General features: G+C 49.7%; 1 protein-coding gene across 1 annotated transcript; it reads left to right on the top strand.

The window, feature by feature from the left end:
• Positions 1 to 345: 345 nt before the first annotated feature.
• On the top strand, positions 346 to 1,762 carry NEUROG3 (neurogenin 3). Its single transcript, XM_011991033.1, has 2 exons — positions 346 to 589; positions 754 to 1,762. Exon 2 carries the CDS (start codon positions 755 to 757, stop codon positions 1,400 to 1,402), a length of 648 nt encoding a protein of 215 aa, XP_011846423.1. The 5' UTR covers positions 346 to 589; position 754; the 3' UTR covers positions 1,403 to 1,762.
• The last annotated feature ends 15,875 nt before the right edge of the window (positions 1,763 to 17,637 follow it).

Here is a 17,637-nt window from a genome sequence, read left to right as displayed (position 1 = left end):
GTGTGGGCATTGTACACTAGAGGCATCAAAGTCCCCTCCAGGACAGATGCTAAGTAAAGATAGGCTAGGAGCAAAGCGGTCTGGGGTGGCCAGACGAGAGCCACACGAGGCCCTTCTCACTGGGCGAGGCTCTTTGAGGAACTGAGAGTTGCTGGGACCCAGCCCGCGGCGAGAGAGCAAACAGAGCGGCGCTCCCCTCCCCCGACCCCGGCCCTTTGTCCGGAATCCAGCTGTGCCCTGCGGGGGAGGAGCGGGCTCGCGTGGCGCGGCCTCAGGGCCCTGGCGCTGATTGGCCGGTGGCGCGGGCAGCAGCCGGGCAGGCACGCTCCTGGCCCGGGCCAAGTAGATAAAGCGTGCCAAGGGGCACACGACTTGCTGCTCAGGAAATCGCCGCGGTCTCACCTCTGCGCCGCGCGAGAGAGCGCGACAGAGGCCCGGGACCCCATTCTCTCTTCTTTTCTCCTTTGGGGCTGGGGCAACTCCCAGGCTGGGGCGCCTGCAGCTCAGCTGAACTTGGCGACCAGAAGCCCGCTCAGCTCCCCACGGCCTAGCTGCTCATCGCTCTCTATTCTTTTGCGCCGGTAGAAAGGTAACATTTGGAGGCCGCCGAGGGACGGGCAGGGGAAAGAGCGCTCCTCTGACCCGGCGGGGGCTGGGAGGATGGCTCTTTTTGTTTTTTCCCACCTAGCCTTGGAATAGCGGACTGCGCCCAGTGGCAGACTCAAGCTTACCTTCCCTCTGACCCCGCCGTAGGATGACGCCTCATCCCTCGGGTGCGTCCACTGTCCAAGTGACCGGTGAGACGGAGCGGTCCTTCCCCAGAGCCTTGGACGACGAAGTGACCTGCTCCACGTCCGCTCCGCCCAGCCCCACTCGCACACGGGGGAACTGCGCGGAGGCGGAAGGGGGAGGCTGCCGAGGGGCGCCAAGGAAGCTCCGGGCACGGCGCGCGGGGCGCAGCCGGCCTAAGAGCGAGTTGGCACTAAGCAAGCAGCGACGGAGTCGGCGCAAGAAGGCCAACGACCGCGAGCGCAATCGAATGCACAACCTCAACTCGGCGCTGGACGCGCTGCGCGGTGTCCTGCCCACCTTCCCAGATGACGCGAAGCTCACCAAGATCGAAACGCTGCGCTTCGCCCACAACTACATCTGGGCACTGACTCAAACGCTGCGCATAGCGGACCACAGCTTCTACGCGTTGGAGTCGCCGGCGCCGCACTGCGGGGAGCTGGGCAGCCCAGAAGGCGGATCCCCCGGGGACTGGGGGTCCCTCTACTCCCCAGTCTCCCAGGCTGGCAGCCTTAGCCCCGCCGCGTCGCTGGAGGAGCGCCCCGGCCTGCGGGGGGCCACCTCTTCCGCCTGCTTGCGCCCAAGCACTCTGGCTTTCTCAGATTTTCTGTGAAGGGACCTGCCTGTCGCTGGGCTGTGGGTGCTAAGGGTAAGGGAGAGGGAGGGAGCCGGAGCCCTAGAGGGTGGCCGATGGCGGCGACCCTCAAAAGCACTTGTTCCTTCTGCTTCTCACTGGCTGACCCCTGGCTGGCCCAGGCCTCCGCGGGGGCTGCAGGCTGGATTCATTCCCTGGCCCTCCGAGCCGCGCCAACTCACGCAGCCCTTGCTGCCCGCGCGAAGTGGGCATTGCAAACTTCGCTCATTTTAGGCCTCCTCCCTGCCACCACGCCATAATCTCATTCTAAGAGTACGAGAATGGTAGCACTACCCGGCCGGAGCCGCCTACCGTCTCGGGTCGCCCTACCCTCACTCAAGTCTGTCTGCCTGTCAGTCTCTTACCACCCCCTCCTCCAATGTGATTCAATCCAATGTTTGGTCTCTCAGCGCTTGCTCCCCTTGCCCTGCTCCAAAGACGCTGCCGATCTTCTCTACTCCCAATCAGGTCCGGGGTTTCAGGGCGCCTCGCTCTGCCTTAAAGCCACGAAGGCGACCCTCTGCCTTCTCCTCGTGCACTTTTCGGAGCCATTGCCCTCCCGGGGCGGAAGACCAGGCTATGAACTGGGAAAGCCCAGCCCGGCCAGGGAGCACCTCCCCAGCCTCCCTGCGAGCTGCGCCTGAAACGAGAGCTGCGCTGCAGGTGCCTGGAGCACCGCGCATGTTTTTTGTTTTGTTTTGTTTTTTTAATCGGTTTGTAAATTATATGATGTCTTTTGAAATCAAGTTTGGTACAGTAAATTATATGCCCCCCCCCCCGCCGTTTTACACATTTGTATTTATTAATGAGATTTCACAGCAAGGAAAAGTCTATATTTTGTATATTAGATTATTTAGGGATTGCTGGGTGAGATTTTAAGCCAATTAAAAAAAAATGGACCTTCAGGAAACCTTGGCAAGGTGACTTCATTGTGCGTTGGGGAGAGGAGAGCTACAGTCACTACAGCTGAGGAAGAGCACCTCTGTCCAAGGAGAGGGATGACACTCTTTCTAGAGGTCTGGACTAGAGCCAGGGCAGATTGGGTTTGGAGAGCTGGAAGTCTTATAAGTAATTATTGGTCCAGCCCCCTTTTTTCTATGTAGGGCAATGAATCCTCTTATTTCAAAGAGCGGTTTAGAAGAAAGACAAGCCTCCAGCTAGGACTACTGACTCTCACTTGCCGGCCCTTTCCCCAACTCCACCAGCCTAGCTCTAGAGCAACTGTTGGTTGCACTCGGGGAAGGCAGACAGTAATAATTCAATTGCAGACTCAGAGTCCTTGGAAACACAGCTGGGCTGGGCATCCTAGGAATTTTCCCAAGGTGCTTAGAGGCCTAGCACATCCCCTGAGCATATTTTACTCAGGCACTGAGGTGGCTGTGTCTTGAATTTGTTGAGCTGAGCAGCCAGGAGCAAAGAAGGTGGAGTGTCTGACTGGAATCTCCGGCAACACCCTCTCCCTCATTACCTGGCAGCCTTGATTGAAAACTTATCAAGAAACTGTTCAAGGTTTCCAGCCACACCATCTCTCTTACTGGCAAGGTGGAAGGACTGGTGCAGCATGGGCACTGAAATCTGTCCCAGGGGTGCCAGTAGAACACCCTTACATGACTTCAGGGACCCCTAGGACCTTAGAGAATATGGTCTAAGCTGTAAGGATCCACAGAGTTCGCCTGCTGCTTGGGAATAGGAAAGTGGAGGACAGGCACCCTACCTGCTAGTTGAACTCCAGAGACCTCCTTGAATTGACCAGGGGTGTCCTGGGAAGAAGTGGGCCAACCCAGGTCGGGTGTGGTGCTGCCAGACCCCCGGAGCTGGTGGAGAGGTTGCTTTTCCAGCACATTAGAGTGCAAAGGTGAAGTCTTCTCAGGGGTTAATGCCTCTTGCATCTCTTTCTCTCCTATGCCCTACCCAATTCAAATGGAAATTTTCCCTTCTCTACCATAAATCTGTAAAGTTAGCTCAGAGGAGACTTGTCTCAGTTATCAGCCGCAGGATTTGGGGGTGGGAAGAGGGACACAGCAAACAAACGAATGAACGAAGGTGTTGTTTCATTTTGTGGCTTTAATCTGGGAGGAGGAGATTAATGGGTTATTGATGACCTCTGCAATAGCCAACTTTCCACCTGGGGCACCGCCTGGGGACAGGTGTCAGCAGCTTGGGAGTTGCACAAAGCAAGCAAACACCTGTGATTTGCTGGGCGTTAGGGGTACGGGGTGGGCAGACATAAAAATCAAGAAGGTCTCTTTATCCTCGCAGGACAGTAGCAAGGATATAGACACAATCACTCAAGGCCCAAGAAATATTGGTGGTTGGGGGAGGTATGAGCCGCAGGATGGAACATCAAACTGTCACCTTGGGGCTGGAGTGCCGGAAGCTTGCAGGAGGAGGTGGCATTTGGACCAGGACTAAAGGTTTGGAGAGGAATTCCTCAAGTGGAAAGATTCTTTGTCCTGTGGAACGCTGTGTGAAGTAGTGTTCATCATCTAGGCAGGGGACTCTCTGGGTACAAACGGCCCCCAGAAGCTGGAGGAGCGTTTGCTGGGTTAAGGTTCTCCAGGAGGCAACCGGGTGAGCTGCGTTCTCCCCCACAGCCCAGTCCTTCTCCTGCTTTTGAGGGCGCTCATTAAGGAGCCATTAGTCACCCAACACACACAGACTGGTCCTCCGCCCCACAAATTAAAACACGCACGTTCGGGTTAACCAACTCAGCTGCTGGGCCGCCACCTTGGGTTGGGGCGAATTAGACCCCCGAAACTGTCAGCTCCACTCTCCAAGTTGGGAGAAGGTGGAGGAGGGTTTAGGGTTTCTCTGAATCACGGGGGCAAAGTTTAGGGTTCGGTGCTGGATGAGCTCCGTCTAAGTGTGTAAAATCACGCTGCGGTGGGAAAGCTCGCCCATGCCTCTTTCCAAAGAACCCCTCAGCAAGAAGAACTAGGAAACATTTCTAGGGATGGCCTGTCCAAATAGCTCTGCACCACCGCCCCCGCGCCTTCCACCTCTTGCAGCGTTTTGAGTCCTGGGGCTTTTAAAACCGCGCTGCTAGCGGTCTCTGCCCGGACCCTGCCTCTTCACCGTCAGCCAGCGCTTCTTCGGCTGCGGAGCCTGCTGCGGTCTGAAACCAACAGTGTCCGAAATCCGGGCAGGAAAGACTCTCGGGTCGAATGGCTCTTCCCCCGTCTTCTGCTTTTGTCTGAGCCCAAGACTGGCTTCCAGAAAAACAGCACATGAATCTTGCGTCTCCCTCCAGTCAAGCCGCGCTGGCACACAAGCAGGTAGATTTATGGTGCCCTGCCCCCATCCCACCCCACCCCCAGCCGGCCTCAGTCGGAGGACAAAGCGTCCCGGGGCCATTGGAATGCTAATGTCTGGGAGCCAGGCCGCTGGGCTGGCACAAAGGTAGGCGGGGCCCGTGGCGCACGCGACCCCACAGGCGCACACCGTCCCTTCTCTCCCTTGCGGACTACCGGGCCGTGTGACCTTGGACAAGTCTCCTTGCCTCAGCTAATCCACAAGAGAAGTTGGAAGGAGTTCCTAATACCCTTTCGCTGGGTTTCTGGGTGCCTGTCACAAGACTGACACAAGGTGAACGGCACCACAGTCCCCTCAAGACCGGAAACTGTGGGGAAAAACAAAAACAAAAAACCCTTCAGACCCTGAGACTAGAGACAGTGTGTGGGGAGGGTCTGGGGGATTCACCTGAGAATGTGGCACAGAACAACCGCTGGGTACATTGTAATTACATTTATGTAAGGAATACTCTCTGCTGTGTGCCTTTTCGTCTGCCCCCTTTAAAAATCCCTGCAGACAGATTTCCACAAAAGTGTGTGAGGAAGCGGAGGGATGGGGTCGGGGGGTTGTGACTCTGCTAACTTTACCTGGCTGTTCTGCCTTCCAAGGGCCAAGTGAGCAGTGAGTGACTTGAGGCTAGACACTTTATCTCCGGTACCCTCCTACAGCCAATGAGGAGGGCAAGGCAGTGTGGTCACATCCATGGAAACAGAGAAGATGACTCGCCCAAGGCCCTCAATCACTAGGCGAGTTATTGCAACAAACTAGGACTGATGCCCTGGTTCTAAGCTGGCAGTTTGGAACTCTTTCCTCTGTGCTGGTAGATAGGAGTAGATAGGAGCTGGTAGATGGCGAATCAATCTATAGTAATATGTCCTTTGACTAGAACCGGGTCCTTGGGGTCTTATAAGGTCCAGGGGTCCCTGAGCTTTGGCCTCCCTGGACCCCTGACGAAGTTCCAGGCTGCTGTCTGCTGCCTCTGCTTTTGGAATCAGTGGGCCAAGGCCGACGGAGCCGATGCCTGTCTAGCTGAGCCTGTCTAGCAATTGCTCTGAGATCCTGAAATGCGGCTGCGCGCCCCTGACCATGGTGCTGAAATGACCACGCAGATCCAGCGCGAGAGGTGCGTCTGGGAGTGAGGGGTTCTCTTACTGAAAACCACCTATCAACCCCCTCTGCCCGCGATTCCAGTCCGTAGTCCTAGGGAGGTCCCTGTGGACATGCAGACCCAGAGGACTGTCAGGTTTCCCTAGTGAGAAGAGGAAAGCAAGGTCTCTGTTGCTACTGACTTGCCTTTCTCTCTGTGCACCTTAGGACTCCTGCCCTTATAAATTACGGAGCTAGAATTAAGTAACTAGCTTAGGACTTTCTGACAGCATCTGAGAGGCCTGAGGTGAACAACTTTTGAAGTTTAAGCTGAGGCAGCCCTAGCTGGGAGAACTGGTTTGGAACTTTGCCCTCAACAGGGCTCTCATTGTTTGGGTTACATGCTTTAGTTATTCCAAGAACAAAGCCCAAAGGAAGTCCTCCAGATGCATACACAGGAGATCAAAGTAGCTAAGAGATATGATTTTAGAACCCCACAGACATAGGTTCAAGTCCCAGTGCTGCCACACCTAGTGGTTTTCAATTAAACCCCGTTGCCTCTCCTAAGAACTATTTTCCTCATTTATGAAGATGGGACAATAAATAGTAGCCACATAATTGGGCTATTGTACTGATTAAACATGTTTGTCCAGCCTTCTAAGCTTCCATAAATGGTATTTACTATAATTAGCATCTTTATTTGCCTCAAATTCTTCTCTTTCTCAGCTGAGCACAGTGTCTCATGACTGTAATCCAGTACTTTGGGAGGCAGAGGTGGGCAGATCACTTGAAGCCAGGAGCTCGAGACTAGCCTGGCCAACATAGCAAAATCCCATCTCTACTAAAAATAAAAAAAAGTAGCCAGAAAAATCCCATCTCTACTAAAAAAAATTAAAAAATAAAAAAAAAAATTGGCCAGGCATGGTAGAGCACACCTGCAATCCCAGCTACTCAGGTGGCTGAGACATAAGACTTGCTGGAACCCAGGAGGTGGAGGTTGCAGAGAGCCGAAATTGTACCACTGTAGTACAGCCTGGGCAACAGAGTGTGGCCCTGTCTCAAAAAAAGAAAAATCTTCTCATTTTCCCCCATTTTGGAGAGGAAAGGGCTTTTGCATGAATTTGAATTTTCTCTGCACCCCTGTGTATTGTAAACTAGGAGAAAGGCCAAGAGTCACCCATCCCTTCCTGGTGAACTTACCCTTCCTGAGCCCTAAGATCAAATGTCCAGATGTCCCTAGGGCACCCCAAATGAGAAGTCCAAAATGGGAATCCTCTCCTGGTTCCCCAAGCTAATGCTGTCCCCTTTTCCTGATCTCACTAAGTAGCATCCTTCATACTAGAAATCTGGGGTTCATCTTGGTCTCTCACTACTCATATCTAGTTAACCCTCAAGTCCTGCTGGTTTTCTTTCTCACTTTTTCTTGAACATGGCTCCTCCTTTGCTTCCTTATGACCACTGCCATAGTTCAGGCTTTTATCCCTTATCTGCAGAGACTACCTAACTGATCTCTCTACTTCTAGTCTTTTTTTTTTTTTTTTTTTTTTTTGAGATAGGGTCTCACTCTGTCTCCCAGGCCAGCATACTGTGGTATGATCATGGCTCCCTGCAGCCTTGATCTTCTGGGCTCAAGTGATCCTCCCACATCAGCCTCCCAAGTAGCTGGGATCACAGGCATATGCCACCACACAGCTAATTTTTAAAAACAATTTTTGTAGAGACGGGGTCCCACTATGTTGGCCAGTCTTGTCTTGAACTCCTGGGCTCAAGTGATCCTCCCACCTTGGCCTCCCAAAGTGCTGAGATTACAGGCATGAGCCACCACATCTGGCCCCACCTCTAATCTTGACACTCATCATTGTACCCTCCATGCAGCTGTCAGAGTTCCCATCTAATATGTGAATATAACATTATAACTCTCCCGTTTGATCTTCAAATGGTTTCCAATCATTCCGTAGGATAAAGTTCATGTTCTAACTGGGAAGAATTTTATAGTGTGAGCTGCGAATTTATATGAATAAGGCCTCAATATCCAACTGATTCACTAACAATCAGTATAAACATGCACAAATTCCTTAATCTTTATTTCCGTTTCTTTATCTATAAAATGGGGATAGCAATATTGCCTTTTAAGGTTCTAGTAAGATTAAAGCTAGGTTGCTATAGCAGAGACTCTGAAATAGTTCAACCTGAGGTGAATATTCTAGGTAGGTGGGGAGCTCTGTTCCATGACACCATTCTGGGACTAAGATCCTTTCATCTTCTTCCTCCACCAGCTCCCAGATCCTTGCCAACCAAATGGTTGAAGCTGCATTGCCATAAGTCCCAGCCAGTGGAAAGGGGAAATAAGGCATGGAGGAGGCTTACCTACAGTCTTAAAACTTACGCTCAGAGGTAGCACACATCACCTCTGCTCACATTTCACAAAGAGAATATGATCACGTGGCCTCATCTAGCTGGAAGAGGGACTATGTGCCTAGAAGAAGTGAAGAATGGATTCTGGCAGGCAATGGGCAGACTCTACCACAGCATCGTGGTCTAGATTAAATTGGATTACATATGCTTTTATTTGTTTTTATCATCAAAAGTCAGGTATGCTTAGGCCAGAGTCCTGCCACACCAGTCTCTTTCTCACAATGCCTCATTTGCCCTGATAGTTACCCTCCAGGAGTGATGACTTGCTTGAAGTTTTCCCTTTATACACACTCAGGTACCCCTTCAATGCTTTTTCCCCTACCCCCCACACACACTGTTCTGTCTGTCTGAACCTTCTCTCTTGTTTTCCTTCCCCAACTTCCAAAATGGATATCACCTCTGCCTGGGAGTTTTCTCTGCACTATGCCTCCCTCCTTGCTCCCTGCTCCCATAATACCCTGTGCGTGTGAATATTGTAGCATTTTCCAGGTAGTGTAGTGATGGTTTATATGCACTCCTCATTGATCTGTGAGATCTCCTCAAGGGCAGAGACTATGTTCGTCTTCATGTCTCCAATGAGCAGAACACTGATTACCCATTTTTGTCTAAATCCCCCATATTTTATTTTATTTTATTTTATTAGTTTTTTGAGACAGGGTCTCACTCCAGTTGCCCAGGCTGGAGTGCAGTGATGTGATCACAGCTCACTGCAACCTCAACCTCCCGAGCTCAGGTGATTCTCCCATCTCAGCCTCCTGAGTAGCTGAGACTACAGGTGTGCACCATCACAGCCAGCTAATTTTTTGTATTTTTAGTAGAGACGGGGTTTCACCATGTTGCCCAGGCTGGTCTCAAACTCCTGGACTCAAGCAATCCACCCACCTCAGCCTCCCAAAATGTTGGGGTTACAGGTGTGAGCCACTGCGCCCAGCCCAAATGCCACATGTTTTTAGAATGAATTAATGAGTGAGTGAATTGACTATTAATAAATGAATAAAAGGCATTGCAATTATTTGTTTAGAAATCTTTTCCCTCCCCAGACTGGCTAGCACATAAAGACCAAGGAATATTTGTTGAATAAATGAATGGATGAATGAGTCATACAGAGGCCCACTAACCCTCCTGCTTCATATCCTCCTCTGCACAAAAATAACCTATCCTTGACTGCCTATAAATCTATTTCAGAAGATGTCCCATCTGACTAAGTGATAACAGATTATCACAACAGTACTGTATCATTGTTTCTGAGATCTATGGTAACAATGCCCGTAGTTCATGTGTAGTTGATTCCTCCTGAGAAACTTAGATCCCTCCTGAGTCAGTGGAAAGGGCATGAGGCTTGAGATCTATCTCAACTCCAGTACTTCATATTCTATTACCTTGGGCAAGTTGCTTAGCCTCTGCAAGTAACTTACTGTAGCTGTCATTTCTCCAGCTACAAAAATGGAGAAAACCACACTTACCTCACAGGATTTCATGAGATGAAGATGAGGCAGACTCATTATAGCACCCGTCTCGTCTCTGTCTTATTCCTACAGATGACTAGCGAAGAAAGCATGAGCCAGACTGACCTTCCCAAATTAAGCAGGCAAGTATGTTGGGACTTGCCCAAGCACCCAAACCTGATCATTATGGAGATGAACTGAGGCTCCTGCTCTCCTAACATCATCACCAGCTACACTGCCTCTGTTGTACCAGTTACCTATTGTTGCATAACAAACTATCCAAAACTTAGCTCCTTAAACCAAGAAACATTGATTATGTGTGGCTTCTGTGGTTCAGGAATCCAGGTGTGGCTTATGAGATCCAGGCATCTCATAAGGTTGCCGTCAAGGAATCAGTTAGGAATGTGGTCTTACCTGATGGCTTGACTAGCATAGGAGCCACTTCCAAGCCCACTCGTGTGGTTGTTGGCAGAATTCAATTCCTCAAAGGCTGTTGCAGTGAGGGTCCCAGTTCCTCACTGGCTTTTGGCCAGAGACATCCTTCAGCTCCTTGCCATGTTGGCCTCTCCATAGGGTGGCTCACAACATGACAACTGGCTTCCCTCAATGTAAGCAACCAAGGTGTGAAGAGGGGACATCCAAGCCAGAGACATGAATACCAGGAGGCAGAGATCATGGTGGGTGTTTTACAGGCTGCCATCACATTGGCAATAACAGAAATCTTTGCTTCCAATTGCTTCTCGGCCTTCTGGCTGAGATCAAACATAGAAATCTTTGCTACCTGCTTTCCACACCCCAGAGACAGGCAGACAGATAGACACATGTACACACACACACAAGCACGCACGCACGCATGCACGCACACGCATACACACACCACTACCTCCTCAGGGTCAAATATACCAGAGTTCAAAAAAAGAAAGCCCAGGTAATTTGACTCCTGGGGCTAAAGCAGATGTCTTCCTGTCCCCAGTACTGGGTTGGCTTCCAAGAAGGGCCCAGGGGACTGCTATGTGTGCATTTGAGCCACCCCAGCTGATCCCTGATATCCATTCACACAGGCTTTCACAGGCTCCCTGCCCCCACTCCCAGAGGCATAGATTTAGGATGTCTGGGGCCTGAACACCGCACCCACTGAAGGGAAATTTACTGCCTCTAGAGAACCAGGGCCTGACTTGGGGTCTTGAATGCATCTTTTTCCCCTTTGCCTCTGCTTTATTAGGTTAATCATTGCTTGAATCGGTTGCCATGGTTTGGGCAAACCCATGGCGACTCTATAATGAAGCCTGAAAGACTCGGACCCCATTTATCATCCCCAGTGTTTGGGAGGCCCAGAGCCTCATTTGCCTCCCCCAGGGTCTGGGCACCACCCTTCTGCCTGGGGCCCCCAGGGCCCTTTTGAACGAGAAATGAACAGGTGGCGACTTGGAAGGGGAGAAAAGGAGACCCACACAGGTGGAGTGAGCAGCACACTGCACATTCCCCCACCACACACACACACACACACCATACACACCACACACACACACACACACACACACACACACACACAGTTTTATGTTCCATCCCTGGAGTTCAGACACAGACCAAATGCACAGGCCTTTTGGTCTCTGACCTTTTCTTTCTGGGAAGTGGGAGGCAAAAGAAAGATCTTTAGTTAAAAGGGGTCTGTGGCTGCCCTTAGAAATAGGGGAACCCACGTCTCAGCAGATCCAGGTGTTGTTACACCCTTTATTCCCTGGGCATAGATTGAGCAGCATTGCAATCTTGCAATAGGGACAGATGGAGCCAAGTCTAGTGAGGAACTAGAGGCATACAGAGGTTCAGCAACATGTTCAAGGTCACCCATGGTAGAACTCAGAGCAAGTCAAATGTATTATGGAAAATTTCAAAAGTAGAGAGAAGAGCACAATGAATTCTCAGATGTTCATCACCCAGATTCAAGAATTATCTACTCAGAGCCAATTATATTTCACCTACATCCTCACCCTTTTTCCCCGGCACTTTCTTCATGAATTATTTTGAAACAAATTCCAGATAGCATGTAATTTCCACAGTAAATCCGTCCCCAGTATCTTTTTTTTGCTCAGCAAAAATTGCATATATAATGCTGTAGCTGATAGTATTGAATTCAAAGTCAGACAGACAGCCTGGGGTTCAAATCCAAGCCTTGCCCCTTCTCAGATGTGTGACATTCAGCCAATGGCCTAATGTCTTTGAGGCTCAGTTTCCTTAACTATAAAAGGACACAATGTTACTTTTCTCATAGGGTAATTGTCAAGATTAAACAAAGTAACACAAGGCAAGTGCCAGTACCTGTGCAGAATAAATGGTGGCTTTTAAGATTTCCATTCTTGTGACCATTGCACCACCAGGAATGACTGTCATCCTGGCAGGAGGTCAGCTCTTGACCTCCAGTGTCCAGATCTCTTGGTGCAGTCCCCTGAAATGAAGGCCCTCTACCTCATCATCATCCCCTCTACCTGGCACTGAATTCTGACAACACAGACCTCAGCAGTGAACCTGGCTTCAGTTGCTGACAGCCCCTGGCATCCACTGCTCATAGTATACTCAGTTCTGCACCATGAACCCCAGAGTGAACAAAGCCAAGTCCCCACTTCTGCTGCTCTTGCATCTCAGGCTTTCTAACCTCTTTCTAACCTCTGGTCCCATTTGTTAGCAGATGTTGACATACCTGCCTGAGGGTTGTACATGTGTGTGCACTTGTTTCTGTGTGTGTGCTGTCACTACGTGTGAACCAGCACATGCCTGAGTTTCCGTGTGCTCATCCTGTGACCCGCCCTCTTGCAGTTCCTGGTTGACTAACAGAGACCGGAGGAAAACTGGTCAAGCAAAGGCATGAAGGTATAAGCACAGCACTGAGACTTCCTAGAGGAGGTAGGAAGAAAACTCTGCCAAACGCATCAGACTGAGAACAGAAAACAGGGGCAGGCAGAGGGCTCTTTGCAGGCTGTAGGCATGGGAAGGGAGGCAGCCTGCCTGGGTGCACTGTGTAGGTGAGGCCTGAGTCCCAGTAACTGACCTCTTCAGGAGAGGTTTATTCCAGGAAATCACCCACACTCCCAGGATCCAAGCTCTGAAGGGATCTCCGGGCTGAAACGGCATGTCCTCCCCACAAATCACCTATCTTAACGACAACTAATTTTTATTGAGAGTTTACTATGTCTAAGCGCACTGCTAGTGCTTTCCATTTGTTAGTCTCTGAGATCATAGACTAATTATTAGAATTATTATTTGCATTTTACACATGATGACACTGATATTGGTTAAACAACATGCTGTCAGTTACCCAGTAAGAGGTGGAGTTAGACTTGAACCCACGCTGTCCTGACCCAGAGCCAGTGCTTTTAACCACTGCTACTTTGCATCACTGATAGGCTCCCCTTTTCTTTTCTTTGTTTTTTGAGTTTGGATTTTTGGATACTTCCAAACATAGACAAAAGCAGAGAGAATAGAATAATGTGTCTTCATGTACCATCCCTTAGCTTCTGCAACCATCAATTCATGATCAACCTCATTTCATCAGTTTGCCTCCACCCCAAACCTGCACAGACTTTTTTTTTTGGTGGAAAATTTTAAAGTACATCCCGGGTATCTATCATCCCACTGGTAAATTCTTCAGTGTCCATTTTTAAATGATAAGAATATTTTTAGAAACATAACCACCAAACTATTTTCACAATGCATGAGAAATTCTGAAACATGATCTAATATCCAGCCATAGGCAAAAGTCTCAAATTGTCTTTTTTTTTTTTTTTTGAGATGGAGTCTCGCTGTGTCGCCCAGGCTGGAGTGCAGTGGCCGGATCTCAGCTCACTGCAAGCTCCGCCTCCCGGGTTCACGCCATTCTCCTGCCTCAGCCTCCCGTGTAGCTGGGACCACAGGCGCCCGCCACCACGCCTGGGTAAGTTTTTTTTTTTTTTTTTTTTTGTTATTTTTAGTAGAGACGGAGTTTCACCATGTTAGCCAGGATGGTCTCAATCTCCTGACCTCATGATCCACCCGCCTTGGCCTCCCAAAGTGCTGGGATTACAGGCATGAGCCACCACACCTGGCCAATGTTTTGTGTTTTTTTTGTTTGTTTGTTTGTTTTAAGTACAAACAAACAAACATCCTCCCAGCCTGTATTCCAGATGCCTGCTGGAGGCCAGGACCAAGGCTCTGGTACCAGCCTAACCCCAGGGCTTAGTGGGACCAGCCTTGAGCAACTCACCTCCCTCCCCTCTTGTCCCTACCAGCCCCCACTCAAAAGTATGGTGACCAGTCATCTTAGTTTGTCCCAGACTTTTCCGGTGTTAGCACTGCAAGTCCCGTGTCCCTGGCAAACCCAGATGGTTGGTCACCCTCCAAGGAGCCAGAATCCTGGAGCTTCCCCCAGCCCACCCCCAGCCCCCACTTCCTTGTAGCTCCAGTGTGGGGTCACCCACCAAGAGCAGGAGGAGACCACCACTGAATTTCAAGGGCCCTCAGAATGACAAATAATCTACCGAAAGCTTTCAGGGGCCCAGGTGTGCCTAGCTCTGGCAAGGAGAGAGCATGAAGCCCCCCTCAAGTCGCCAGCGAAGAATCTGGGAGCTTTTCACACCCAGGGGCCAAATTCAGCAATCTCCTCCCTCCGTCTTTTCCCCTCTCCAGATCTAATGACAATCCAAAGAGTTCCTGATAGGGTTTTAAAAGATGCTCCTTCATTCACGTCCACCAAGCATGAAAATCCAGCTCGTTTGTCTCCATTCTTCCCCCTAAAGGCCTAGCCGGCCTAGGGCCTGCAGCCTCAAACTTGTCATTCACTTTTCACTTCCTTTTGTTGGATTGCCTTTATTTCATTCTTCTGTCCCCTCCAGGCACCCTCCTCTCCCCCTCCTCACTCCATCCCTGGCCTTCTACTCCCGCCCTCCCCCCAGCACTTTCCTGTCCCTGGTCCGCACACAAAAAGCAGCAGATCAGTCTGAGAATTTCTTTACAGTTCCCGTGCTCTCCACCCCCACCCCGCCTCTTCTCACTCACTGCTTTTAAAAAGTGGTCGCAAAAACCCAGCAACAGCTCAAAAGGACTCCAGGAACAAAACTCCCTCAAGCCCAGGCTGGAAACGGCCTCGGGGACCACTGAATCCCATTCTTTGGTTTCACAGCTGTGGAGGCTGAAGGCCAGAGAGGGGAAGAGACTGGCCCAGGGTCACAACAGAGATAGTAGCAGAGCAGGGTCCAGCCCCAAGTGTGCCAGGGGCTCAGCCTGGACTCCCCCACTTAGAATGGATGGCCACACCTCTGTCCCCTTGACAGACTCTATTCCCCGGTAGGACTCTAGTTGTCTGGGTCTAGAGTCGTGGTTTGAAAGCAGGGGCCATGTCTAGGACATCACTGTGTCCCTTGAATACTTAGCAAGTGGTAGGTGTTCAGTGGTGGCAGTGGTATTTTTAATAAAACTGAACTGAAGGAATGTGGGGGCCAGGCTGCCCCCTGCTCTTTGGGTCTCTTACTGGACATCTTATGGGCCATGGCTTTGCTGTAGGCCTAGGAAATAATGACTGAGACTCTGGGCCCAGAGGAGGGGAGGGGAGGTAGAAAGAGGTGTATATCTGGCAGGCAGACCCCTTTTCAGTCACTGCCTCTTGTGAGAACAATCAACACTTGGGGCAAAGGAGAGAGGTGAGGTGAGCCCCCTTTCTTTAGGGGCAAGGAAAGTAGATCAGGAAACCTCAGCCCCCCAACCCCAACAAGGGCAGGGTGGCGGCGATGGGCATCTAATCTGTGACAACATGAAACAGGAGGGAGGGAGACAGGATCTCGTTCCCAAAGACCTCAGTGAGCATCTCTGACCCTGTGCTAGCGAAGGGAGGGGGCTGAGCATGGAGCCACCTTGGCCTCAGAAGGAGGCATAGGCCGGGTTCAAGAGCATACCCCCACGGGGCTGGGCCTCTCCTCTGCAACATGTGTGAAAGGGGCCACCAGGCACCCACCTGCCCAAGCTGGAACCCTGGTGCCACCCTCACCTCGCCTGCCTGTGTGCTGTCCTCTGCAATGCCTGTGGATCCCGCCTCTGTCCTGCCTCTTGAAGGGCACTGTTCCCCAGCCACACAGGGGGTCCTGCCTGGAGCCTCCCCACCACCTCTCCCTCCAGGGCCACCCACACGCCATTGCCTAATCTTCCTGCCTGCAGCTCCTGTCTCTCCTCTGCCCAGACCTTTCCAGGAGGCCTGAGAGCTGCTTCCCTCCCTAGTAGATTGTAGCGCTCAACAGCGTGGGCTTCAGAGTCAGGCTCCTGGAGTTCAGCTGACAAATCTGCCACCTACCAGCTTGGTGATTGTAGGAGACCTCTTTGAACCCCAATGTCATTTGCGAAATGGGAATAATTATAGTACCTCCCTCAAATGATAGCTATAAAGATTAAGTATAGAATCTATAATATAATATATGATAAGTGTATATACTATATAAAATATAAAAGGAGGAGACTGCATGAAGCCATCAGTGACTGTTAGCTGTTGTTACTAATGATGTTGCCTTGGTCTTGATTAGTGATCTTCTGTACTTTTAAAATTTTTATCACACCCATATATTACTTTAAGTGTTTTAGAAATTGATCCAGTCTTTGTTTTCAGTATTATCTTATGCCTTAAAACAGCCAAATTTGTTGACCCAGACAATCCTCCTGAGGAAATTATCAGAAATTGTATTAACATGTCTCAACAAAGGTATTCATAACATTATCTTTTATAATGGGAAAAAAATTAGATACAAAGGGAAGTGTTCAACCCTGCAGAACAGATATTATTCTATGTATCACACAATAGGCTACGATACCCGTAGAAAATTGTGCTGTAAAATAATGCTTACTGACATGGGAAATGTTCACAACATGTTGCTTAGTGGAAAAAACAAACTGGATTTTAAACAAGATGACAGACAAGGTAACATGCAAATCATTCCACCAGAAAATGTCTAAAAATTATGGATAAAAGAAGATAAACATTCTTTTAGAGGTATGGAATGAAACCATTTGTACAAAAGATACAGGCATGTTTATGCTTAGGAAAAACACCTTGAAAAACATTCATTAACTAAGCGGTGCAATCGCAGGATTTCCTCTCACTTCTACATTTTGTTAGTTTTTTGCACTGAACTTGTATTATTTTCAAGTTAGAGGGAAATGTCATCACTTAAAAGCTTTAATTAATGAATATAGTGGTACTTCAATTTTTGTTTTGTTTTTTGTTTTTTGTTTTTTCAGATGGAGTCTCGCTCTGTCGCCCAGGCTGAAGTGCAGTGGTTCAAGCAAATCTTCTGCCTCAGCCTCCCAAGTAGCTGTGATTACAGGCGCCCCCAACCACACCCGGCTAATTTTTGTGTTTTTACTAGAGACGGGGTTTCGCCATGTTGACCAGGCTGATCTCAAACTCCTGACCTCAGGTGATCCACCCGCCTCAACCTCCCAAAGTGCTGGGATTACAGGCGTGAGCCACTGTACCCAGTTACAGTGGTACTTCAATTTTTTTTTTAATGTCTTTGGTGAAATGGAAGGAATAGCTTTTTTGATGTGGAACACTTTGCACTGGTGAAAGCCTCGCGGGGGAGTTGTGGATGTGAAGGGCCTGGGAGAGGCGCTCAGAGGCTGAGAAGTGAGTGAGCAAGGAACAGAAAGAGGATTTGAACTCCTGCCTCCCAACTCAAAGGCTAATGATCTTTCCTCATTTCTCTCCAGTTTCCCACTGTACCATGTGGAGTTTGAGAAAGGAATGTAAAAGAAATTGAAGGAGCCAATCACCTTGGAATTTGCTGAGTTACTCTATGTACCCTGATCTGTGGTGGGGACTCTGGGAATTCAAGTAGATCCAGGTCCCACACACCTGGCCTGCTTGGGAAATGCGCACTTCTTTATAGAAACATTTAGTTCAAACTGCGGTTTAATCAGTTCAGTATTAAGATGGTACATTTCAAAAATGTACAAGTAAAGATTTGT

Source organism: Mandrillus leucophaeus, unplaced genomic scaffold (assembly GCF_000951045.1).
Source record: "Mandrillus leucophaeus isolate KB7577 unplaced genomic scaffold, Mleu.le_1.0 Scaffold39, whole genome shotgun sequence".
In the NCBI taxonomy this organism is placed as follows: Eukaryota; Metazoa; Chordata; class Mammalia; order Primates; family Cercopithecidae; genus Mandrillus; species Mandrillus leucophaeus.
The sequence above is the reverse complement of the archived record's forward strand: the minus strand, read 5'-3'. Positions and strand labels throughout refer to the sequence as shown.

Excerpts from the sequence above, each read along its gene's own strand:
- NEUROG3 (XM_011991033.1), top strand. The coding sequence starts at position 755 with ATGACGCCTCATCCCTCGGGTGCGTCCACTGTCCAAGTGACCGGTGAG.